The 26,286-nt window shown below is 40.0% G+C and overlaps 1 protein-coding gene across 6 annotated transcripts in view; it reads right to left on the bottom strand.

The window, feature by feature from the left end:
• Positions 1-26,286, bottom strand: part of armc3 (armadillo repeat containing 3) — a 201,039-nt gene that overhangs the window by 117,105 nt on the left and 57,648 nt on the right. For all 6 annotated transcript variants that reach the window (XM_043690445.1, XM_043690444.1, XM_043690441.1 and 3 more), the window contains exons 5-8: positions 25,465-25,590; positions 19,325-19,393; positions 17,598-17,773; positions 5,795-5,989 (exon numbers count right to left, since the gene is read on the bottom strand). In XM_043690445.1, the coding sequence (XP_043546380.1) occupies positions 5,795-5,989; positions 17,598-17,773; positions 19,325-19,393; positions 25,465-25,590 (566 nt within the window). The remainder of the gene's footprint in view (positions 1-5,794; positions 5,990-17,597; positions 17,774-19,324; positions 19,394-25,464; positions 25,591-26,286) is intronic.

Raw genomic sequence — 26,286 nt, 5'->3', positions numbered from 1 at the left:
TGCGCTTTTCCAGCAACACATTTTCAGCTCTGATCTCCAGCGTCTGCAGCCCTCACTTTCTCCTCCTAGTTTACAAAAAAAACCTCCCCTTATACCCCTATAGTGGGAATGTTTGGATTTCAGCTAGGCCTGAAGGATGCTGGATTTAAAACCTGGGAGTCAAGTGGTATATCATGTTTGGGAGATCTGATCGATGGAGAGATTGTGATATCCTTCGAACTGTTGCCTAAGAAGGATCTTTTTCAATATTTTCAAGTACGAGACTTCAAACAAAATAAGACCATATTGATGACTAATCCTTATAATTCGGATATGGGAAGGAGAGCGCTTCGGCCAATGGATTCGCCTTCGGTCAGTACTCTCTACCACTTGGTACGTAATAAGGTATTGAAGGACATGGAATAGTTATATAAAATTTGGAATCAAGAATTAGGGATGGAAATCTCCTTAGAGATGTGGGAGGATATCTGGGAAAGTGCCAGGAAGACCTCTATCTGTAATAGAACTCAGGCTATTCAATTCAAGATACTTCAGAGGGCTCATATGGCACCAGATCGGCTTGCAAAGTTCAAGGCAGGAGCATCCACAATGTACCCTAAAAGTAAAATAGAAGTTGATACTCTCACTCATTGTTTGTGGACATGCCATAAGATTCGTAAATATTGGGACAGCGTAGCGAACGCCTTGGCAAAGATTTTGGGAACGGAGATTGGGTTGGGCCCAGTATCTCTTCTTTTGGGTTATCCAAATTTCCCTTCTCTAGATGCATACGGGAAGATACTATTCACTATCCTTTCCTTTTGTGCGAGGAAAAATATTTTAGTAAGTTGGGTAACTGAAAGTCCCCCAGGACTTTTGAATTAGCATAGGATAGTTATGGAATATATCCGCCTGGAATTCCTTCTGAATATGGTGCACCAAAAACGGAATTATTGTATAGAACATGGCAGTCCTTTTTGAACTACACTGATGCAGATTTATCAGCCATACTGTTTAGGGCCTTTGCTTAACCGTGAGGACGATGTTAGTTGGTTCGGGGGCCCTTGGGAGGAAGAATCCCGTATAAATACGGTTTTTTTTGTGACTTGATATAACTTTATTTTGAATGTGCATTTATTTATTTAATTTTTTTTTGGTTATTGTTAGGAATATATGATACTGTGTTTTTTTAATATATAGAGTCTTCTTTTCCTAAATTTTATTTTGTGTTTTGGTAGTTTGTAGAGTAGATTAGTAACCAGTTTTTAAATTTTATATTGGTGCTGTTATTATATTGTAAAGTGGATACACTATTTTATATTAATTTTGTTATTTTGTAAAGAAAATCTCAAATCTTTTTTTTTAATAAAACTATTTATTAAAAAAAATTGGACAGGGAATCTAAATAGATCTCCATTAAACCCGGCACAGAAAGTAGAGCTGTTTAAAACATATTTTATCCCCAGATTATATTATTACCTAACGCTTTCTGAAGCTTCATAAACTTACCTTAACAGATTAGACACAATAATTATGGGTTTTATTCAGGAGATTTTACACGTGCTACAGTCGATTACGGATAGCATTTTATATGCTTGTAATATCGATGGCAGACTTGGACTAAATAAGTTAGCAATTTTAATTCCAATTGCAATAATGCGAAAACATGAGGCATTTGGGAGATCCTCTGATGAGATACTACAGACCTCATTCGATTTAACGAATCCATAATATTGGAAAGACTTATGGAACTGAGTAAATTGACGATTCTTAGCGACATCTGGAATCCTCGAATTAATACTTAGTCAGACGGATCTGGGATTACACAATTCTGTGTATTGTGAAGAGACTATTAGTAGTAACTATGATAAATGGAGGGAATTAGAGATGCAGAAGTGGATGGCAATGCTCAGTCAAGAGGTTGGCGTCCATTATTTCAAAAATGATCACCTAACAATTGGACTAGAACATTGTTATATACGAAGACATCAAAGGTCATAAACACAATTTTGTTAAGAACCAATTTATATCCCACAAGGTCAACTCTATCTTAGGGTAAGGCCATTAAGCAATAAAAATTATAGGCAATGTAATATAGCAATACAAATGGTTTCTCATATTTCAGGATGGTGCCCCTCGATGAAGAACACGAGGATAAAGGGGCACAACAAAACTGTGGAAGTGTTAACTCAATTTATAAAGAAAAACAGTCGGACAATCTTTATGAACCATGCTTAAAAGATAGGGAAGGAAAGCTATGGATTCCTGATCTAATCTTGCATAAGGATGATCCAGAGGTATTAGTGGGTGTCACCATACAGTTTGAGAATGAAAACGACTCTTTGGAACTAGCATGGGAGGAGAAGATACAGAAGTATCAACACTTAACTAACTAAAGGCGCCATCGTATCCTTTTATGGCTTTGTGATAGGAGCAAGGGGCAAATGGTACAATGAGAATAATGAATTGATAGAGACTTTAGCAATTAAATATTATAAGACATTTGCCCAAGAGACAACAAGTCTTGCAACTTCTCTAACATTGGAATTACTTTGTATTTTTATGGACTCTTAATGGACTTCTTATAGGTTCTCTAATATTTTAGTTATAAATTTTAATTGTTTTAGATATATTTTAATAAGTTTAAATTGTTTTAATAATTTTAATATTTTAAATTTAATTTTAGTAATAAAGTTTAGAATTTTAGATCACAATTAAGGTGGAAGGTAATTGGGTGATAAATAAATTTTCCACTAAACACAACAGATGATGAGATTAAGAGGTGACTAATCTGTTGGTTTTACAACCCTTGCTCGATGAAAGCTAAACAAAGATAGGAACCGTCCCTTTAACATCTGACTGTGGGGAAGCTATACAGGAATGTTCTTCTGTGTTGACAAGCGAAGATAATAAAACTAGAAACAGACACGACCCATTTGATAGATGGTGAGTGTTCAATATAGTCCAGTGAGAGTTCAGGGTCAGTAGGTTCTTCTAACAGTGAAGGGCAAGTGCAGCTAGTCCAGGAAACCCTTGATATCAAGAGATATTGAGAGGTTGAAAAAGGAATAAAAGGCTCCTATGTTAGGTGCATAGCATTAAAACAGGGGAGGCCCTTCAGAAATACAGACAGTCAGATTGTTGGTTTGCTCACTGAGCTGGTGGGTTTGTTTTCAGACGTTTTGTCATCATACCAGGTAACATCATCAGTGAGCCTCCAGTTGGGGTTGTGTCACGCTTGTCTTGGTTTGTTGTGGTGTGTGATATCATTTCTGGTTCTGTTTCTGAGAGGTTGTTAAAGAGTTGGGCTATTCAGGACTAAAAGGGCAATCTGAGAGTGGAGTCAAAGGACATGGGTGAGATCGTAAATGAATATTTCTCATCAGTATTCAAAGGATTCAAAGGACATTATAGTTGGAGATTTCATTTGGAGTGGTGAAGTTCTAGAGCATGTTAAGATTAATAACGAGGAAGTATTGGATGTTTTAACAGGCATAACCGTGCATAAATTCGCCAAGCCTGATGAGATGTATGCCAGCCTTCTATGAAAGGCAAGGAAAGAGATTGCTGAGACCAAGTAGAGATAGTTAATGCTATGCTGGCCATAGGTGAAGTGCCAGATGACTGGAGAATATCAAATGTGTTCCATTTGTTCAACAAGGGCAGCAGGGATAGGCTGAGGTATGATTGGGGTTTACAATATAATGTGAGGCATAGATACGTTAGATCATGAGAATGTTTTCCCCATGGCAGACACGTCTAACAAAAGAAGGCATAAACTGAATTTGAGGAATAAATGGTTTAGAAGGAATCAGAGAAAAAATGTTTTTGCCCAGATGGTGGGAGAAATATGGAGTGTGTTGCCTGACAGGGCGACAGAGTCTGGTACTTTAGCAACATTCAATAAACCTCTAGATGAGCACTTAAAATGCCAGAGCATGGTAAACTATGGGAAAAGTGCAGTAGGTGGGATTATTATAGCTTGGTGTTTGTTGGTTGGCACAGACATGGTGAGCTGATGGGCATGTTTCTATGCTGTAGGACTCTATATAGTGGACGGAAATCATATGTGCTTACCAGTCATGCAAGTTAACCAGAAAAACAGAAAGGATAGAGGACTATTAATGATTTCGTTTTGAAGACCAACCAACCATGATGAAATGTCAGGCAAGACCAGCCATATATAGAAGAAATCAAATGGTTTCCCTTAGCATTACATTGGCTGACCCAAATTGACTTTGTTAAAACTAAAAGCTAATAAAAAGCAGTAAGATTGGTGACAATTATAACAAAAACCTTAGAGGTTTGCTCAATTTATTTGAAGCTGAAAAACTTTAAAGAACTTTTTCTTTTAAACAGATTATATGGATTAATCCATAATACAGCAACCAGTAATACTTCTGAAGAAATGGTGTTGAATGCCTAATATAATTATTATGTTCAATGATTTCAGGTGATCCGTAATTTTATTTCTGTCTGTTTATTAACACTATTCAGAAGGTTGAGTTATAAAGAAAGGCTGGATAGGCTGGGATATTTTTCATTGGAGCATAGGGGGTTGAGAGGTGACCTTATGGACATTTACAAAATCATGAGAGGCATACATAGGACTAATGGTAGGTGTCTTTTCACTAGGTTGGGGGATTTCAAGACAAGGAGGCATCTTTTTAAAATGAAAGGATAGAGATTTTAAAAAGGCATGGGGGCAATTTTTCTTTTGCACAGAGGGTGGTTCATGGTGGATATGCTCACAATTACAATGCTTAAAAGACATTTGGACAAGTATATGAACAGGAAAGGTTTGGAAGGATATGGACCATGAGTAGACAGCTGGGACTATGTTCGGCATGGATTGATTGGACCGAAGATTCTGTTTCCGTGCTGTATGACTTGGTGACTCTATGATGTATAAGCAATAACAGACATTACAATTTCCCAGCAATATTCATGCTGAAGAAATACACTGGCAATTTCTGCGAGGGACCCTTTGATCTGCTCGATATTTCGCCCAACAGCAAGAAATGGGTTGCAGTGATTTAATGCATCAGGGCTCTTTCCTCCTTGTGTGGGCAAATACCCTGTATTGATCGCACAAGATACAAATATTCTAAAATCATCTTTCACTGCTCTTAATATACACTATCTGTACAATTACTGATTTATACACATACAACAGAGTTCAGGATTTGATTCCATTGTTTTCAAAGAAAGAAAATTAAGCTAGCATACTTAAAATACACCTAGCATTGCTAAATGACTTTCAAATGTGGTGTTAAAATAGCACTACTGTTTTCAACAGTGGCAAGTGAATCAAAATTAACATATTGCTTTATGTGAGTGGGAGAAAGAAATCCTTTTGGAAAATAATTTTGAATCATTTGTAATTGTTAATTCTGTGTAAGACATACATAGGACATATAATCATTAAGTGTATAGGACACATATATACTTAATATTGATACCACATAACAAAGTATTTGGATTTCAAATGGCATTTAATATTGTATTAAAAACAGAAATTACTAGAGAAACTCAGCAACTCTGACAGCATCTCTGAAGAGAAAGCAGAGTCAATGTTTTGGGTCTAGTGACCTTTCCTCAGAATATTGCAAATATTACTGTACTTTGTTCAATTTGGTAATACCTACTAAATGACTCACTTTGAACAAGAAAGAACTGAGACTACTTTTTTACCCCTCACTTACAACATCCACAGTTCTTTCAGTTTTACTCATTAATAAATCATGTGGTTAATAGTTGGATCAAACACTGAACACATTAATGAAAACACAATTTACTGTATAGATTTCATTACCGGTGAATCAAGAACCTGCAGAAGGCTTTCATGACCTTCATTCTGAAACAGTGTCTTTCTGCTCACTGCATCATTGGAGGTGGTTATTAAGGTTTGCAGCGCCAATTGTTGAATGACAGGATATTCAGAGCTTAGTAGGTTCAGCACAGGAAATATTCCATTCATTTTATTAAGGGCGACACGACACACATAATCCTAGAAAACGTATTGAAGAGGAAAATTATCTCCATAACTTTATTATTGAACACAAGTTCTTTTTATAAATCTGTTAATTTACTTCTGTTAAACTCTAATTATCTCTATTGTGTAATTGTTCATATCATGAGACCATAAGACTTGGAGTAAAAGAATGTCATTCATATCATCGTCTGCTCTGCCATTCAATAAGATCATGGTTGATCTAATGGTCCTCAACTCCAATTTCCTGCCTTTCCCTCATATGCCTGGATTCTCTTACTAACTAAAAATCTGATCTTTGACATCACCCTGTGGTAAACAATTTCACAGATTCACTACCTTCTAATCTTCTAGAGAAGAAATTCCCCTTCAGCTCTGTCTTCACTGGGTGACGCCTTACTCTGATATATTGTTCTGTGGTCCTAGACTCTCCCACAAGGGGAACCCTCTCCACATCTATCTGGTCAGGCTCTTAAGATTTTATATGTATTAATAAGGTCACCTCTCATTCTTCCAAACTCCAACGAATACAGGCCTAATCTACTCATCCCCTCCTCATAAGAAAATCTCTGTATATTTAGGAACAACCGAGGTGAACCTTCTCTGGATGGCCTTCAATGCCATTACGTCTTTCCTTAGATAAGTACTCTAGTTGTGGTTTGACTAGTCCTTCAAACAGTGTTAAGAAGTTGAAGGCATGTACTGTACCATTAAGAGAAAGAGAATGCCGTTCTGAACTGAGAGATTACAAGCACTTGTGTATACGACTATATGGCAGTCCCAGAGTGTACTGGAAAGTTGAAAGTATATAACATTTGGCTGTGAAATGAATACCTAAGATTCGGTTGCTGTTTTGACAATGATTCGAATTTAGCCAATCATTTAAATTATGCCCCAGGATACTAAAACCCAATTGCATTTGAATTTATTGTTCTGCTATCGTCGAACCAATGAGACAATCCGGTGTTAGAAGAAATAAGAATACAGACATTTTGAAAACTGGTCAGAGAGCAACTGTTATAGTGCGGTGAGGAAGGCATATGGTGTACTGGCTTTTATTGGTAGAGGAATTGAGTTCCGGAGTCCTGAGGTCATGATGCAGTTGTATAAGACTCTGGTGCGGCCGCATCTGGAATATTGTGTGCAGTTTTGGTCGCCATACTATAGGAAGGACGTGGAGGCACTGGAACGGGTGCAGAGGAGGTTTACCAGGATGTTGCCTGGTATGGAAGGAAGATCGTATGAGGAAAGACTGAGACACTTGGGGCTGTTTTCATTAGAGAAAAGAAGGTTTAGGGGTGACTTGATTGAGGTGTACAAGATGATTAGGGGGTTAGATAGGGTTGACAGTGTGAACCTTTTCCCGCGTATGGAGTCGGGTATTACAAGGGGGCATAGCTTTAAATTAAGGGGGGGTAGATATAGGACTGAAGTTAGGGGTAGGTTCTTCACTCAGCGAGTCGTAAGTTCATGGAATGCCCTGCCAGTAGCAGTGGTGGACTCTCCCTCTTTATGGGCATTTAAGCGGGCATTGGATAGGTATATGGAGGATAGTGGGTTAGTATAGGTTAGGTGGGCTTGGATCGGCGCAACATCGAGGGCCAAAGGGCCTGTACTGCGCTGTATTCTTCTATGTTCTATGTTCTATGTTATAGAGAGAGAAACTGCTGGAGAGCTAATTGCCCATCTAACATCATGCTCTCAAAGAAATTAGAAAACATTCTCTATCAAAGGTACCTTTTGCTATGAAACATGCTTGCAGTAAAAAGAAAGAACATAACCCAAGGACATCAGCAGTCAGAAGAGTGAAGACACAGAAGACGACAGAGATGGTATGGTTTTGAGATTAAACTAATGTAATTTTAATAAGTGCCTTATTAGAACAGCATATTTTTGTAGAGTTGGAGTCAAATAATAAGCAGTTAAGAGAAAGAGGGGTTTAGATTCATGAATAGTTTTTGTTTAATGTTCAGTTTTAGAGTTAGAAAATAAATTGATGTTATTTTCTTTACATAGTGGAATTTAGGAGTTCTCTGTCACTCATATTTTAACAGATTATGAGGCGAGGTGAGCTTTTCTGGGTGTTTGGTTTAATTAACAGATGGGTTCGCCTCCATGTCATAACAATAGTTTGAGCAAGACTTCCTTATTTTTATATTCCATTTCCTTTGAAATAATGTCCAACATTTCATTTCCCTACTACCCAGTAAACTTGTATGCCAGCTTTTTGTAAGTTACGCATGAGGATAAGTTACCAAATCCCTCTATGCTGTCTTTCGCGATTGAAGTAAAATTCAGATTTTCTATTCTTCCTGCCAATGTGGATAACCTCATATTGTGTAGGATTATATTCCATCTGCCAAGTTTTTGCTCACCCACTTAGCCTGTCTATATCCCTCTGTACACTCTGTCATTCTCGCTACTTGCCTTGCCATTTATTTTGGTGACATCCGCAAACTTGAGGATTGTGCATTCACTTCCCTTGTCCAAATCATTAACATATCTTGGAAATAATTATGGACCACCAGCGGTGTTCCCTGTGGCACTCCACTAGTTAAAGATGTCATCCTAAAATTGCTTCTACTAACTTTCTGTTTTCTATTAGCTAGCTAATCCTCTATCCATGCAGTGAGGGTTGGTTAGCTCAGTTGTCTAGACAGCTGGTTTGCCATGCAGAGTAACACCAATAATGTGTGTTCAAACTTGCACTGGCTAGGTTAAATGAAGGTCCACCTTCTCAACTTGCCTGAGGTCTGAGGGCCCTTAGGTTAAATTCACCACTGGTCATCACTCTCTCATGATAAAACCGCCCAATGGTCGTCTGGGACCAAGATGACTTTGTTTTTTTAACTTTACCAATCCATGCTAATTTACTATTTTTGGACCATTACTAGCTGTGGGTCCACCATATCTTGGTAGACGTTTCCTTTAGTATGCAACCCTAGGGAGTCATCAGCCTTTAGTCTCGTTAGTTTCCTGAGTAACTTTTCTCTGGTGATAGTTGTTGCATTTATTTCCTACTCACATCATTTCTTCCACCTTTGAACCTGTTTCTTTCTTTTTATAAAAGATGCTTTTGTATAATTTGTCCTTTCCTGTGCCACACTGAGTACCATTATCCACACAGTTACCCTGCAATGTTGCCATATCCTTTCCACCTACTCCCTCCAATTAGTTTAATACCCTCTCAACAAGTTTAGTTATTTGATTCACGAGGACACTTGCCCCAGTATGGATCAAGTGAAGCCCATCCCACCAGAATAGCTTCCTTTTACCTCATGCAGGTGACAGTGACCCATAAACTGAAATTCATTCCTCCCACATGAATCTTTATACCACAAATTTAACTCGTTAATTATTTTCCCTATGTCAGTTTGTTCATTGTCCCAGTGGTAATCTTGACATTATTATTTTGGAGATTGTGCATTTAAAATTAGCTCCTAACTGTTCAAATTCTTTCATCAGAACCTCTTTAATCATCTTATCAATGTTACTGAAATCAAAACAGATATTGGCAACTCCCACTCCAAGTTCTTCTTTACCCTGAAGCAGATGTTATTGACCCTGACACTGGGCAGGCAACACAGCCTTCAAGACACATGCTCATAATTACACAAAAGAACATCAATTCTCCTAACTTTGCCGTCCCTAACACTGCTATTATCTCACCACATTTCAATAGCTCCCTGTATGATGGTGCAGTGGTCAGTCTGCTCATCAACCTTGCAGTTCCTGTTCTCATCCACACAGATTGCAAGAGCTACATTACATTAGACAATTGCAAAGGCTGCATCTACTTGAAAACTAAGTCATCAGTCCCTTGAACCGCCTCACTTGCAGTCACATGGTTCTGTCATTGGTCACAGACCAAGTCTGAATTAATCCAAGGAGTGTGACAAGTTCCAGGACCAAAGTATCTGGGTAACTTACCTCCTCCCTGAGGTGGCTGCATGTGTGCAGCTCAGATTCCAGTTCTCAGCTTGGATCCAAATTTATTTGAGCTGCAAACACTTGCCACAGAAAAGTTCACTCTGGATTAAATTGGTGTTCAGCAGCTCCCAGCTACAGCAACAGCACATTATCTGTCCTGCCATCTCCATAGTACTTTATTTATTAAATAATCTCCTTTGTATCACTGTTCTGGACACTTGAAGACTCCCCTGCCATTTACGCTTCATTGTATTTTTAAAAAATTTACAACCACACTTTTACCTTCCAAGTATTCAACATTCATTCATTCTTCTTTATCCTTTCACACCACATTGGTATTTCTGGAAAGGCCAGCATTTGTTGTTTCTAAACTGAGTGACTTTCTAGATCAATCCAGAGAGCAGTTAAGAGTCAAGCATGCTGCTTTAGGACTTGAGGTGCATGAAGACCGGATCAGATAATTTCTCTCCCCAAGAGACACTGATGAACCTGAAACAGAAACAGAAATTGCTGGTGAAACTCAGAAGTTCTGGCTGCATCTATGGGAAGAAAGCAGAGTTAACAGTTTGAGTCCAGTGACTTCTGATGAAGAGTCACTGAACTCAAAACGTTAACTCTGTTTTCTTCCCAGAGATGCTGCCAGTCCTGAGTTTATCAGCAACAGTTTACTGTTTTTGGTTCAGATATCCAGTATTTGCAATTCTTTGTTTTATCTTGATGAACATGATGAGTTTTTACAACAACTTCATAGCGTAGAAAACTCTCCTAATGGACTGGTGTGAGGTCAGAAGTCACACGATACCAGGTTATATTCCAACAGGTTTATTTAAAATCACAAGCTGCTCCTTCATCAGAAGAAGTGAAGAGAAGCTCATAGGCACCCCAGTCCAACACCAACAGCTCCACACCATGGACTGGTGTGAGTAATGGCATGAAAGTTGGGATTTTCATCTCAAGCTTGAACCAGTGACTTCAGAACCTCATTATTGAGCAGTGACTATCTTATTTCCATATGTTTGCAAATCTTTAAACAGCCAACTTGCCTTGTTTATAATCACTTCCAAATCATCTTTTCCTCCACCAAAAAATTAGATAAGTCCCTGAAAAGTAAATCAGAGTGGGGTCCTGGCAACTGGAGCTTGCTGATTGCTTGTTCCGGTCAACAGTTTGTTTACCCTTATGTCCCTGAATGTTCCATGGCTAACAACCTCCTTGACCCTTTGTCCATGAAAGGTGGCACTGGCAAACTGCATTTGCATGTGGGATACACAAACTTGAGTTTAGAAACGTCAAAGGTATACTTCATTGAAACTACATTTCTATCTGCCAACTATTCAACATTTTTCTTTATCTTTTCACGCCACATGGATATTTCTGGAAAGGCCAGCATTTGTTGTCCTTAAGATTAGAGTAGTGCTGGAAAAGCACAGCAGGTCAGGGAGCATCCGAGGAGTAGGAAATTTGACGTTTCGGGCAAAAGCCCTTCATCAGGAATGAGGCTGGGAGCCTTGGGAGTGGAGAGATAAATGGGAAGATGGGCTGGGCTATGGGAAAGGTAGTGGAGAGTGCAATAGGTGGACGGAGGTGGGGTATAGGTGATAGGTCAGAGAAGAGGGTGGAGCGGATAGGTGGGAAAGAAGATTGACAGGTGGGACAGGTCAGGAGGGTGGTGCTGAGTCAGAAGGTTGGAACTGAGGTAAGGTGGGGGGAGGGGAAATGAGGAAACTGGTGAAGTCCACATTGATGCAACGGAGTTCAAGGGTTCCGAGGTGGAAGATGAGGCGTTCTTCCTCCAAGCATCGGGTGGTAAGGGAGTGGCGATGGAGGAGGCCCAGGACCTGCATGCCCTTGGCAGAGTGGGCGGGGGAGTTGGAACGTTCAGCCATGGTTGATTGCTGCGGGTGTCCGGGAGATGTATTCTGAAGCGCTCTATGAGTTGGCATCCTGTCTCCCCAATTTAGACGAGACCGCCTCGGGAGCAACGGATGTAGTAAATGAAATGCGTGGAAGTGCAGGTGAAGCTTTGATGGATGTGGAAGGCTCCTTTGGGGCCTTGGATGGAGGTGAGGGGGGTGCTGTGGGCGCAGACTTTGCAATTCCTGCGGTGGCGGGAGAAGGTGCCAGGAGGGGAGGGTGGGCTAGTAGGGGGTATGGACCTGACCAGGCAGTCGCTGAGGGAGAGGTCTTTACACAAAGTGGATAGCGGTGGGGAAGGAAATATATGTCTGGTGGTGGGGTCCCGTTTGTAAGTGGTGGAAATGTTGGCAGATTTCCTGCACTTCCAGACATGTCATTTACTGTATCTGTTGCTCCTGATGCGGTCTCCTCTACATTGGGGAGACTGGCCGCCTACTTGCAGAGCGCTTCAGAGAACATCTCCAGGACTCCTGCACCAATCAAGCCCACCACTCTGTGGCTGAACATTTCAACTCTGCCTCCCATTCTGCCGAGGACATACAGGTCCTGAGCCTCCTCCATCACCACTCTCTCACCACCCGTTGCCTGGAGGAAGAACACCTCATCTTCCACCTTGGAACCCTTCAACCCAATGGCATTAATGTGGACTTCATCAGTTTCCTCATTTCCCCTCCCCCACCACCTCACCCCAGTTCCAACCTTCCAGCTCAGCACCGTCCTCATGACCTGCCCTACCTGCCAATCTCCCTTCCCAGCTATCCGCTCCACCGTCCTCTCCGACCTATATGGATGCTGCCTGACCTGCTGTGCTTTTCCAGCACTACTCTAGCCCAACTCACAATGAAGCTGAGGCTGATGGAGTTCCAGAGTGTATTATGTTAAAGCAGAGTTCTGTGAGAAAGTGGAGACACCCTCAGAGACATGCAGATGAAGAATAAAAAGTGTTCTAATTATGGCACTGCCCAGATATCATTTGGTAATATTATCAGTAGTACATGAAATTCTTATGGCAGAACAAAAATAATACAGAAGACACATGCATCTATATTACAGGCATTTAACATGTCCAAGACTTCGTGTAAATTGTGTCATACATATCAAATTGTTGGAAAACCTCAACATCTAATAAGCCAGAATCTTTGATACCCAGATCACGTTTTGAAGAACCATTTAGTTGGGCTACAGTAGATTCTGTAGGATCAATACCAAGAACAAAAACAGTACATTAGTTTATCTTTAATGTTATGGATATGATAAAAGAATGGCAACTGGAAATTGTGTTAAGAACCATTCTAGCTGAGGCAGTGATGGAAAAGTTACCTCCATTTTTTTTTCACTCTATGGACTACCAATTGTGATACAATATGATTGGGATGTGACACTCATCTTAAGTTTTTCAGGTTATCAGCAGCAATTTGAATCTAAAACAACTGAAGCCAACGGTGCATCATTTGAAAATATGGGGAGCTTTGGACAGGTACCATCAGACTTTCAAATCATGATTAAGGCATACTGTCATGAATAATCACAGGATTGAGTTTTACTATTTACTACCAGAGAGTCCTCAAATGAATCTACTGGCTTTAGTCTGTTGGACTGTGTGGCCACATTTCTAGAAGGACTCACAGAAGCACGCAGCATTGAGGATTTGAGAAGTGAAAATGAAATAAAGGGCATATACATTCTACAACTTGAACATTTCAAGCGAGAGATGAAGCATTGGTATCACTGGATCTGAAAGTAAAATTCAGTAGTCCATACAAGGCAATTAAGATTAGAAAGAAGTGACTTATCTGACATATACTCCAGATCACAGGAAGAAGAATAGGTTATTTTACATAAACATTTTGAGCCCAAATCATCGCTGGGAAGAGAATAAGGAGGAACAAGTGTATCAGGAGGTAAGAGTAGTGGAAGCTAACAGAGACAATAAGAGTGAGGTGGAAGGAGAGATAGGCAGTTTTTAAAGTGACCCTCCTACAATTTGATAAGCCAACACAGATATACTGGACAAATTAGACACTGTGTTCCAATATTTGGAAGGAAGGCAATGGCAGGAATTTCCAGAGGCCAGAGATAAGAGCACGTTGACTAAATATGCCCTCCCATTTCCTAGTCACTGACAATCCCACGACCTTTACAACAATGTGACTCGCTTCCATCAAAATGAATAGGTCTGATCCACTTTGCTATAAAGACAAAGATCAAGAGCGAACTCAAAAAAAATTAAACATGTTCTGTTAGCAATGACAAAAAAGGTGACTGATCACTCCCTAATGCCTATAGTTGCTAGTTTATCATGTGACCTAGGAGGACAAGCTCTGGGCCTAAGCTTTGCACTAGTCTGGGCTAGCTGGTTGTACAGCCCCAGCAAGGACTGTGACAGAGGCGCAGGATGCAAATGTACAGATGGATTCTCTGTCGCCAGTGGTAGCCTGTTGTCTTATATTATGTAAGCATCGTTGCAATAACTAGCACTGTTAATACTTGCCTTGAGAGGTGTTTGCAGAATTTTATACTAAAAAGCTGATAGCCATTATATCTGGTGCAAGTTATTAATTCATATAGTATCATGCCTCTGCCTTTTTATCAGTTTTGCAATTTTCTTTTCATGTAATGATCCCATTACTTTGAATGTCACAATTGAAACAGCCTTCTCAGCACATTAAGGCAGTTGCATTTCTGCAACCACTTGCTGCTTAAAAAGATTTTTTCCTCATTTTGCTATTCCTTCTTTTGCCAATCTCTATCCTTTCATCAATAGAAACAGTCACTGCCTGTCCACCATTGTTTCCTATGTGGGAAGGGAAACTCTGAATTCGTGAGAAACTTGCAATTTGCACCATAAGCTCAGCAGGAAAATAAAAAAACCCACTCCCTTTCACTGGACATTAGCTTTCACAGTAAAACCTACTGTGCTGCAACCAACCTAGTGTTGAGCAAACTTGAGGGTCTAAAGGTAGATTAGTCCCCTAATCCCGATGGAATGCACCCAGAGTGCTGAAAGTTACAGTAGATACGTTCGTGGTAATTAACCAAAATTTACTGGACTTCAGGCAGGTCCCAGCGGACTGGAAGACAGCGAATGTCATGCCGCTGTTTAAAAAAACGTGTAGGCAAAAGGGATGTAACTATAGTCAGTTTGCTTAACATCTGTAGTCAGGAAACCGTTGGAGGCATACCATCATCATAGTGAGACATCTGGATGGAAAGGATTCCATCAGGCAGACGCAGCATGGATTCAGGAAGGAATGGTCATGTTTGACAAACTTACTGGAGTTCTTTGAGGATGTAACAAGTGTGGTGGATGGAGGGATATGCATACTTGGATTTCTAGAAGGCATTAGATAAGGTGCTGCATAAAAGACTCATCCATAAGATTGCATGGAGTTGCAGGGAATTCACGAGCATGGATAGAGGACGGGTTAACCATTAGAAAGCAAAGATTTGGGGAAAAATGGGTGCTTCTCTGGTTGGAAATCAATGGTGAGCGGGGTGCTGCAGGGGTCAGTGTTGGGCCTGCAATTGCTCATAATATATATAAATGATTTGGATGAGGAGACCGAATGTAACATATCCAAGTTTGCTGATGAGACTAAACTGAATGGAAAGGCAAACTGTGCAGAGGATGTGGAGGGTCTGCAGAGAGATTTCAATAGGTTAAGGGAGAGGGCAAGAATCTGGCACATGGAGTACAATGTTGGCAAATGTGAGATTATCCTCTTTGGAAGTAAAAATAAGTCAGAGTATTATTTAAATGGTGAAAGATTGCAGCATGCTGTTGTGCAGAGGGACTTGGGAGTGCTCACACGTGAATTGCAAAAAGTTGATTTACAGGTACAAGAGGTAATAAGGAAGGCAAGCGGAATATTGGATTTCATTGTTAGAGGGATTGAATTTAAGAGCAGAGATGTACAAGGTGTTGGTGAGGCTGCACCTAGAGTAGTGTGTGCCGTTCTGGTCTTCTTACTTGAGGAAGGATAGGAGAAAGTGAGGACTGCAGATGCTGGAGATCAGAGCTGAAAATGTGTTGCTGGAAAAGTGCAGCAGGTCAGGCAGCATCCAAGGAGCAGGAGAATCGACGTTTCAGGCATGAGCCCTTCTTCAGGAGGAAGCCCTTCTTCTTGAGGAAGGATATACTGGCTTTGGAGGCGGTGCAGAGGAGGTTCACCAGATCGATTCTGGAGATGAGGGGGTTACCTGATGAGGAGAGGTTGAGCTGCCTGGACTGTACTCACTAGAATTTAGAAGAATGAGGGGAGGATCTTATAGAAGCATGTAAAATAAGAACAGGCAAGCTGTTTCCACTGGTGGGTGAGACTAGGACTAGGGGACATGGCCTCAAGATCATGGGAAGTAGATTTAGGACAGAGATGAGGAGGAATTGCTTTTTCTAGGGAGTAGTGAATCTATCGAATTCTCTGCCCAAAGAAACAGTAGAGGCAGCTTTATTAAATATATTCAAGACACAGTTGGATGGATTTTTGCATGGTAGAGGAATTAAGGGTTATGGGTGTAATGCAGGTAGGAGCTGAGACAATGGAAAGATCAGCCATGATCTTAATGAATAGCAGAGCAGGCTCGACGTGGCAAATAGCCTATTCCTGCTTCTATTACTATAAACTATGAGGTGTGGAAAACAGGAAAAAGGACAGACCATTCAGCCTTTAGAGCATGTTCTGCCATTCAATATGTTCACAGCTGACATCTAACTCGGTATCCTGTTCCTGCATTCTCTCCATTCCCTTTGATCACTTTAGACTCAAGATCCACACCTAACTCCTCCTTGAAAACATTCAATATTTTGGCCTCAATCACATTCTGGGGCAGAGAATTTCACAGGCTCACCACTCTCTGGGTGAAGACATTTCTCTTCATTTTGGTCCGTAGTGACCACCCTGCACCCTTAAACTGTGACTGCTGGTTCTGTATTCCCCATTCATCAGAAACATCCTTCCTGCATTTACCCTGTTAGAATTTTATAGGTTTCTAGGAGAACCCCGCTCCTGATTCTTCTAAATTCAAGTGAATATGTTCTTAACCGATCTAATTTCACATCATACCTCAGTCCTTCCAACCACAACTGTCCCACCGCACAATAGTTTGCCTCCTATGCCACTGGTGAAAGCAGGAAAAAGTCTATCATTGGTTAGTTAAATAGCTCAATTGGGCTTTGGGGGTGGGAGAGAGGTTTTTCTACCTGCCCTATAACTGGTAAAACACAGAACCGAGGTTGCTGGAAATCAGAAACAAAAACAGAAATTGTTGGGAAAACTCAGCAAGTCTGGCAGCACCTGTGGAGAGAAAGCAGAGTTGATGTTTTCAGACTAGTGACCCTTCTTCAGAACATCATTCTTCATTAACTCTGCTTTCTCTCCACAGATACTGTCAGCCCTGCAGAGCTTTCCCAGCAATTTCAGTTATTGTCAATGCCATACTTTGTTGTTTCATGGCCCCACTTTCCCTATCTCCTAGGCCAGTCCCAGAGGACTATAAACTGAATAAATATGGATTGGCTTGGTTTAGAATTTGATTTGAAATCAATGGTATGGAATAAGGCAGGAAGGTAAATTTGATAAATAGATCAATCATGATCTCATTGAATGGTAAAGTAGACTTGATGGCTGAATGCTCTATTTCTGCTCCAATGTTTTAAGAAAAATATCATAATAGCAATCTCCATGAATTCTAAACTTTTTAAATGGTTTCACATATTGGTTATATTTGTTGAATTAATACAACACTAAGTCAACCATAATTGAAGAAAAATAATTCTTACCTTAACTAAATTTGAAATACACTCAATGGAATTCTTTTGAACATCAGGGTCAGGGCTTGAAAGAAGTTGAATAAGTGGTCCCAGCCCACCTTTCTCATAAATTTCCACTTTACTAGTGAAATCAATAGACATAGAAGATAGACACAGTGTAGCAAGTTCATGGACAACAACATCATCTGCAGTGAAGGCATAAGAAAACAATAAACAAAAATAAACCAATAAAATCTCTCTTTTTTTCTCTGTTACAGTTCAATATGTCACAATCACACACCTATTTTTCTAATTAATCTGCTCAGAGAGATGTGACTGCACACCCCTGGAGCAGATGGGGCTTGAACCTGAGCCTCCCAGTCCAGAAGCAGGGACACTGTGCCATGAGTGCACACGACTCACATACAACAAAAATTCAAAGATCGGAATAAAATGGATCCTATTCCTTCTTAATGGGTTCTTCTGACCTGGAATCAAAAATTAAAAGGCAGCTTAATTACCCTTTAGCTGAGCTCAAGTGTTTAATAGAACTGTAATTATTTTCTTTTGCTTCTTACGTGACTTCATCAGAGGTGTGAGTACAAAAGAAGTCTAAACCTAACCACAAAACATCAGACTGATCCATACTTCATGCTACACATTAGGAAGGCCACAAATCAAGTATTACTGCTTGGCCTATAGGCCTTTGCAATATCAAACCAAGAACTTCACCAAGCATGTAGTTTATCTCTATGCAAAACAGTCTTGTCAAATGCCAAATTAAATCAAAGAGTAATTAATCTTAAATAATTGATGATTTCTTTAAATATTGTTAGTGGGTTGAGTTTGGTGGGTGGTCCCTCATTCTGCTTAAACTACGTTCAGCCAATGTAATACAAGTCTTAATAAAAGTGCCTTTATTCCAAGGATGGTACACAATTGGACAAATATATGCTGTGTAACATATATTTTAAAATGCTACAAGAATGGTATAAGAAATATTAGGGAGTTCAACATAAACTTAAACAGTAAGCTGACATGTTAAAGGTTGAGGAGGACAAGTATTCATCATCATTGATTTTTTTCTCATCATCTTGTATGCCATTCCAGTCTACACAACATAACCAATTGGAAGGAGAGACTGCTTAAGGGATCCATATCCGCAAAAATATTGTATTGTAAAACATGCAACATGAGGACAATAATGGTAAACATTTGACTGAAACTCAATTTAAAGCATTAAAAAGTGATAAGATAGGCCATACAAGACTGAGATGAGGAGAACCCTCTTCACTTAAAGAATGGCAAAATTCTCTTCCAATCAGGCTGAGGCCAAGTCACTCAATATATTTAAGAAAGAAATAAATGGATAGATTTTGAGACACTAAAAATGTGAAGAGATATGTGTAGAGAACAGGGATGTAACATTGAGGTAGAGGATTGGCCATGATCACACTGAGTGGCACAGCAGGCTCCATTTATCAAATGGATGACTCCTGCTCCTTTATTTATGTTTCGATGGGTGGACCAGAAGCTAATTTAAATTAGTTTGTAGTCAAAACGTTTTGTTATGATTCTGTAACAGAAGTCATCTAAATTAAAATTTTGTTGATGTCAAACATTTTGTTGGCACAGCAAAAGGTTATGAAAAATAAGCAATAATGTGGGCAGAACTATGTTCCGTGTTTCACTGAATTTGTTTCTCAGATTCAAGACATCTATGGATTCCTCATAATAAAAGTAAGATTTAGAGTTACCATCTGGAGCTAGGCATGCAATAATGGATGGTAGAAAATCCAACTGCCTCATTGATTTTCGAACTTCACCTGAAAAAAATGAAAACATCAGCAGGAAGGAAATAAATGAATAGCTATAAATATTTTTAGTCACTTTACCAAAGCAGAACAGTTGCAACCAAAGACTATTTTGTTCAAAAACACTACAAATAATTACTCAAAAAGAGAGTAGCATTTTAATATGGAGCAGTGTGTGTATGTTTTAGTCTTGGATTAAAGTAGCCAAAGACGCAAAAGTGTTTGGAAAACTGCTCCAACAAGCTGATTACCAATCCAGGTATCTTCAGCATGTTGTGTGCTCCCCAGACCAGAAATATAAATGTGTTAACTGTTCCATGAAAGCATTACTTCAATGCATAATTGTATTTAATAAAGCTTCCACAGTTTTATGCTCATTATTCAATAGCTCTTGAAACCAAAGTTTGCATACAGCAGCAATTTCTGGGTCTCATTGTATCAGGAAAACATTTCAATAAACCAGTGCTCTTATCTGCCACTGGAAAAGATTTGTTCAAAATACTTATGGTGTAATATTTGTTTCTAAACTTTGCAGAAATTCAAATTCAGATTAGATTTGGATGTGTGCCATCTTATTTTTCTTACTTTGGGCCTCAGACAATGCACAACAGCAACACACAGCTGTTAAGAGATTTACAGGTGATGAGTAGAGCAGGAAGCAGAAGAGTCAAGGTTAGAGGTACAACCCATGTAACTGGGTTTTTTTTGTAGATTAGAATCCTTATAGTATGGAAACAGGCCCTATGGCCCAACAAGTCCACACCGACCCTCCGAAGAGTAACCCACCCAGACCCATTCCCCTACCCTATAGTGTTAGGTGCATTAGTCAGAGGTAAATATAGGGTAAGGGAATGGGTCTGGATGGGTTACTCTTCAGAGGGTTGGTGTGGACTTGTTGGGCCAAATGGCCTGTTTCCATACTGTAGGGAATCTAATCTATATTTAGCCCCTGAGTAACGCACCTAACACTATGTGCAATTTAGCATGGCCAATTCACCTAACCTGCACATCTTTGAATTGTGGGAGGAAACCCAGAGCACCCCGAGGAAACCCACGCAGACACGGGGAGACTGTGCAAACTCCACACAGATAGTCACCCGAGGTGGGAATTGAACCCGGTTCCTTGGTGCTGTGAGGCAGCAGTGCTAACCACTGAGCCAACATGCCGCCACCGTATACAAGCAGAGGTTCGACTTCAAAAAAAAGGAGTATTTCCAGAGGCTCAAGTACTTGGTTCAGGTGGTGAAAGACATTTGCAGGCTCTAGAAGACATCCTCCCTGTTGGACCTACTGGCCATTCAAGACCAGTGGCTGTGCAAGTGTCCACTGTCCTCTAATGACATTCAAGACGTTTGCTATCATCTGAGTCAAAACAGCCTGTTTAGTTAGCACCCCATAGACTAGCTTAAATATTCATTACCTCTAACACTGATACATAGTGCCAGTATTTTCAGTTCTTGTTATCCACAAGAAATAGGGGCAAAGACTTCCTGTGGTTAAAAAAAAGGCAGCTACCACTTCTATGTGCCACAAAGGACCAAGCCATGTTTACTGAGGCAGACTGGATGAGACGATAGTGAAAGATAAAAGATGGTGTTGGGAACAGACTTTGCAAGTACACGAATGCATGGGTAGTAAATCAACAAACAACTAGTACTGCATGTATGCACCGTCCACAAGATAGCCTGCAAAAAACTCACCAAGACTCCTTTGACAGGAGTCTAAATTTGTGACCTCTCCTGTTCAGAAAGTCAGGGGTAGCAAACAAAAGGGAACATCAACAGCTCTGAATGCTCCTTTAAATCACACATCATCCTGACTAAGAACCATATTGCTGTTCCTTTACTGTCACCTGTAACTCCCTTTCTAATAGGGCTGGGGACTTAAGAATCAGGAGTCATCCACAATTCAGCCCTTTGAGTCCGTTCCACCATTCAATAGGATAATAGCTGATCTCATCCTGGCCTCAACTCTACATTCCTGCCCATTCTCCATCACCCTTCAAGCTATTACGAATTTAAAAATCTATCTTTTCCTTAAATTTACTCAATATCCCAGCAACCACTGCACTCCGGTGTAGTGAATTCCACAGATTCATGATTCTTTGAAAGAAGTACTTTCTCCTTATTCTATTTTAAATCTGCTATCCCTTATCCAAAAACAATGAGCTCTCATTCTAAATTGCCCAAAATGAGAAAACCTTCTATGCCTACGTGGTCAATCCCATTCAGCATCTTATGAACCTTATTTAGATATTTTGAAAGAAGTTTGAAGGTGATAGCTGAGGAGATTATAGAGGCATTGGTGGTGATCTTTCAGGAATCACTGGAGTCAGAGAGAGTCACCAAGGGGCTGGAAAATGGTTAATGTAACATCCCTGTTTAAGAAGGGAGACCGGTAGAAAACAGGAGACTACAGGCAGTTAACCTGAATTTGGTCGTTGTTGGTAAGTTTGCAAATGACACAAAGGTAGAGGGACAGGTAGTGTTGAGGAGGCAAGGAGGCTGTAGAATGACTTGGACAGGCTAGAAGAGTAGGCAAAGAAGTGGCAGATGGAATACGATGTGGGAAAGTGTGAGGTTATGCACTTTGGTATGAAAAAGAGAGAGATAAGACTATTTTCTAATCGGTGAAGGGCCTTAGAAATCTAAAGCGCAAAGGGATTTGTGAGTCCTAGTTCAGAATTCTTTTAAAATTAACAGGCAGGTTCATTAGGCAGTTAGGAAGGCATTGCAATGTTAGCAATCATTTCGAGAATACAAGAGCAGAGATGTACTGCTGAGACTGTACAAGGCTCTGGTTAGACCGCATTTGGAACATAATGAGCAGTTTTAGGCCCAGTATCTAAGGAAGGATGTGCTAGCATTGGAGGGAGCCCACAAGAATGATTCTGGGTTGAAGAGATTGTCATATGAAGAGTGGTTGAAGACTCTAGGTTTTTACTTGACAGATTTTAGAATGATAAGGATGAGGGGGGATCTGATTGATGTGACTTGATTTGATTTATAATTGTCACGCGCAGTGAAAAGTTTTGTTTAGCATGCAATATAGGCAGATCACACAATACAAGGTGCATATAGGTAATAGAACAGAGCAAGGAATACAATTTTATAGCTACAGAGATGGTGCACAAACAGTGAGGTCAATATTTAATTTGAAATTTGAGAGGTCCATTCAGAAGTCTAATACCAGCAGGGAAGAAAATGTTCTTGAACCTATTGGTACACATGCTTAAGATTTTGTACCTTCTGCCTGATGGAAGAAGTTGGAAGACATTGTAACGGGGTCTTCAATTAAGTTGGCTGCCTTTCCAAAATAGCAAGTAGTACAGATGGAGTCAATGGATGGAAAGTTGGCTTGCATGATGGACTGGGCTGTGTTCACAACTCTCTGTTGTTTCTTACAGTCCATGGTAGAGCAGTTGCCATACTAGGCTGGGATCCTTTCCGGATTGAAAATGATAGAATACTGAGAGGCCCGGATCAAGTGGTCAGGGAGAAGATGTTTCCAGCAGTAGGAGAGACTAGGACATAAGAGCACACCCTCAGAGTGAAGGGATGACCTTTTAAAACTGAAATGAGGAGGAATTTATTCAGCCAGAAGATGGTTAATCCATGGAACTTATTGCCACAGAGCGCTGTGTAGGCCAAGTCAATGAGAGTATGTAAGACAGAGAGAGACAGATTCTTGATAGGCTAGGGATCAAGGATGTAGGGAGAAGGCAGGAGAACGGGATTGAGAAACATATCAGCCATGACTGATTAGCGGATCAGATTTGATAGGTCAAATGACTTAATTCTGCTCCTATATCTTATCATCCTCTCATTCTTGTACAATCTAAAGCATGTGGGCCTAAACTGCTCAATCTCTCTTCCTAAGACAAAGCCCTCATGAATCAATCTATTGAATATCCTCTGGACTGCCTCCAGTGCAGTTACATCTCTCAAGAAATGGAACCAAAACTGCATGCAATATTCCAGGAGCATCTCACTAATGCCTTATGCAGTTGCAGCAATATTCCTTTTACAATAAGTGCCAAAAGTCCATTTGCTTTACTTATTACCTACTGTGCCTGCATATTAGTTCTTTGCAATCCATGCACAAGGACACCCAGAATTCTGTAATTTCTCTCTATTTAGATAATAAGTTGCCTTTCCATTCCTCTGACTAAAATGGATAACCTAACACTTATTCACATTCAACTTGATCTACCAAATACTGATTGACCCATTCATCTAACCTGTCCATATCACTGCAATTTATGGTCCCTCCTGTTTTAGTGTCGTTTGCAAATTTGGTTGTAGCACTTTCTATCCCCCAGCCAAGTAATTAATGTAGATTGTAATCAGCTTGGGCCCTGTGGTAACATACTAATTACATCTTGCCACTTCCTTTAAGACCATAGGATACAGGCACTTGGCTTTCTTCAATCCCAAAAGTTTTCTCTTTGCTTTTTCCCTAGTAATGATTATTGTTCTAAGTTCCTCCCTTTCTATAAACACTGCATTATCTGTTATTGTTAGTTTGGTACTGGTATTCTCCACTGCGAAAACCAATGCAAAATACTTTTGAACCATTTTTATGTTCCCCACTATTAATTCTCTAGTCTCATCCTCCAAGAGATCAACAATCACTTTAGTTATCTGTTACCTTGTAGATACTTAGAGAAGCTTTTTTTATATTTTGTGCTTGCTTTCTTTCATAATTTACCTTTGCAATTGTTAATCCCTAAAATTTCCCAATCTTCCAGCCTGCCGTTGGCCTTAGTTTTTGTCTTGATAGAGTCAGAGACATACAGCACAGAAACAGACCCATTGGTCCAACCTATCCATGCCAACTATAATCCCAAAACTAAACCTGCCTGTGCTTCGCCCACAACCACCCAAACATTGCTTATTCACATACTTATCTAAATGTCTTTTAAATATTCCAACTGTACCCGCATCCACCATTTCCTCTGTAAGTTCATTCCATACATACATCTGTATGTAAAACAGTTGTACATCTTGTCTTTTCTCAAACTTTCTCCGATCTCCTTAAAAATATGCCCCCAATAATGAAATCCCCCACCCTAAGAAAAGATATCTACCATTCACCTTTTCCATACCCATCATAATTTTATAAACCTCTTTCAGGTCACCCCTCAACCTTCAGTGGTTTAGTGAAAAGAAGTCCCAGCCTATCCAGCCTCTTCTTATATATAAATCAAACCTTCAATTCCTGACAACACTCTGGTAATTTTTTTCTCAATGCTCTCCAGCTTAATAATATCCTTCCTATAACAGAGCAACCAGAACTGGACACTGTAATCCAGAAGAGGCCTCACCAACGTCCTGTACAACCTAAATATGATTTCCCAACTCCTTAATTCAAAGATATATTATTTTTAACTTCCTTACTTCACCATGCATGTTTTTTCTCTGTCTTGCAATCTTTCTGCTTTTCTGGAATATATTTTAGTTTGGAGTAATTGACAGAGCACAATGTACTGCAACAGTTCAAGAAAGCAGCCCTCCATCACCTATCAAGGACATTAAGGAATGCGCAAAAATGTTGATTTTTCCAAAAGTGCTCAAATTCTAAAACAAAATTTTTGAAAAAAGTCACAATGGGCAAAACATGCTGGATATGGGTTCTATTTCTTCTTCTTAGATTGAGGATGACTTGATTCACTACGGTCCGATGGGTTCGAAGATCTCTAGCAAGTCTGAAACACAATCTGAACCTTTCACATGTGGGACAGGTGGTGATTGAAGGGTCTGGCACACAAGTTGTCTTAGTTTTCTGCTTTGTTTCTTTTAAATTTCAACAATGCCATCAATAACCATGACAAAATTAAGATTAATCATTATGTATAATCAATCAGTCTTTCCTTGAATGCAAAATCTACTGTTTATCTCTGTCAGTCTTTCTCCTACAATATTTGGAATTTCAAAACAAGCAAGGCATCAGCTATTTCTTGATTTATTTTGTATTCTGTTTATTATTTCTTTCAATTTTAGTTACATGCTGCACTAAGTGCTTTGGTTATTTTGCTCTTTTTCTCCCCCCCAAGGCCATTAGATCCAGTCACAGATACTTACTATTGGTTGCCATCACTCCAAATCCCATTGTAGCATACATATGAATTTGTTTGTCATCATGGGATATTAATTTAGCCAACTTCGGAACAGCTCCAAGGGCCAGGAGAGCCATTTTGTTTTCATCACCTAAAACAAAACAACAGTTATCTGATCATAGATTCATAGAGTCATAGAGATGCACAGCATGGAAACAAACCCTTTGGTCCAACCCATCCATACCAACCCAATCTAGTCCCACCTGCCAGCACTTGGCCCATATCCCTCCAAACTCTTCCTATTCATGTACCCATCCAAATGCCTTTTAAATGTTGCAATTGTACCAGCCTCCACCACTTCCTCTGGCAGCTCATTCCATACACATACCACCCTCTGCATGAAAACGTTGCCCCTTAGGTCTCTTTTATATCATTCCCCTCTCATCCTAAACCTATGCCCTCAAGTTCTGGACTCCCCAACCCAGGGAAAAGACTTTGTCCATTTACCCTATCCATACCCCTCATAATTTTGTAAACCCCTATAAGGTCACCCCTCAGCCTCTGGCGCTCCAGGGAAAACAGCCCCAGCTTGTTCAGCCTCTCCCTATAGCTCAAGTCCACCAACCCTGGCAACATCCTTGTGAATCTTTTCTGAACCCTTTCAAGTTTCACAATATCTTTCCAATAGGAAGGAGACCAGAATTGCATGCAATATTCCAACAGTGGCCTAACCAATGTTCTGTACAGCCGCAACATGACCTCCCAACTCCTGTACTCAATACTCTGACCAATAAAAGAAAGCATACCAAACGCCTTCTTCACTATCCTATCTACCTGTGACTCCACT

Source organism: Chiloscyllium plagiosum, chromosome 5 (assembly GCF_004010195.1).
Source record: "Chiloscyllium plagiosum isolate BGI_BamShark_2017 chromosome 5, ASM401019v2, whole genome shotgun sequence".
Lineage (NCBI taxonomy): Eukaryota > Metazoa > Chordata > Chondrichthyes > Orectolobiformes > Hemiscylliidae > Chiloscyllium > Chiloscyllium plagiosum.
The sequence above is the reverse complement of the archived record's forward strand: the minus strand, read 5'-3'. Positions and strand labels throughout refer to the sequence as shown.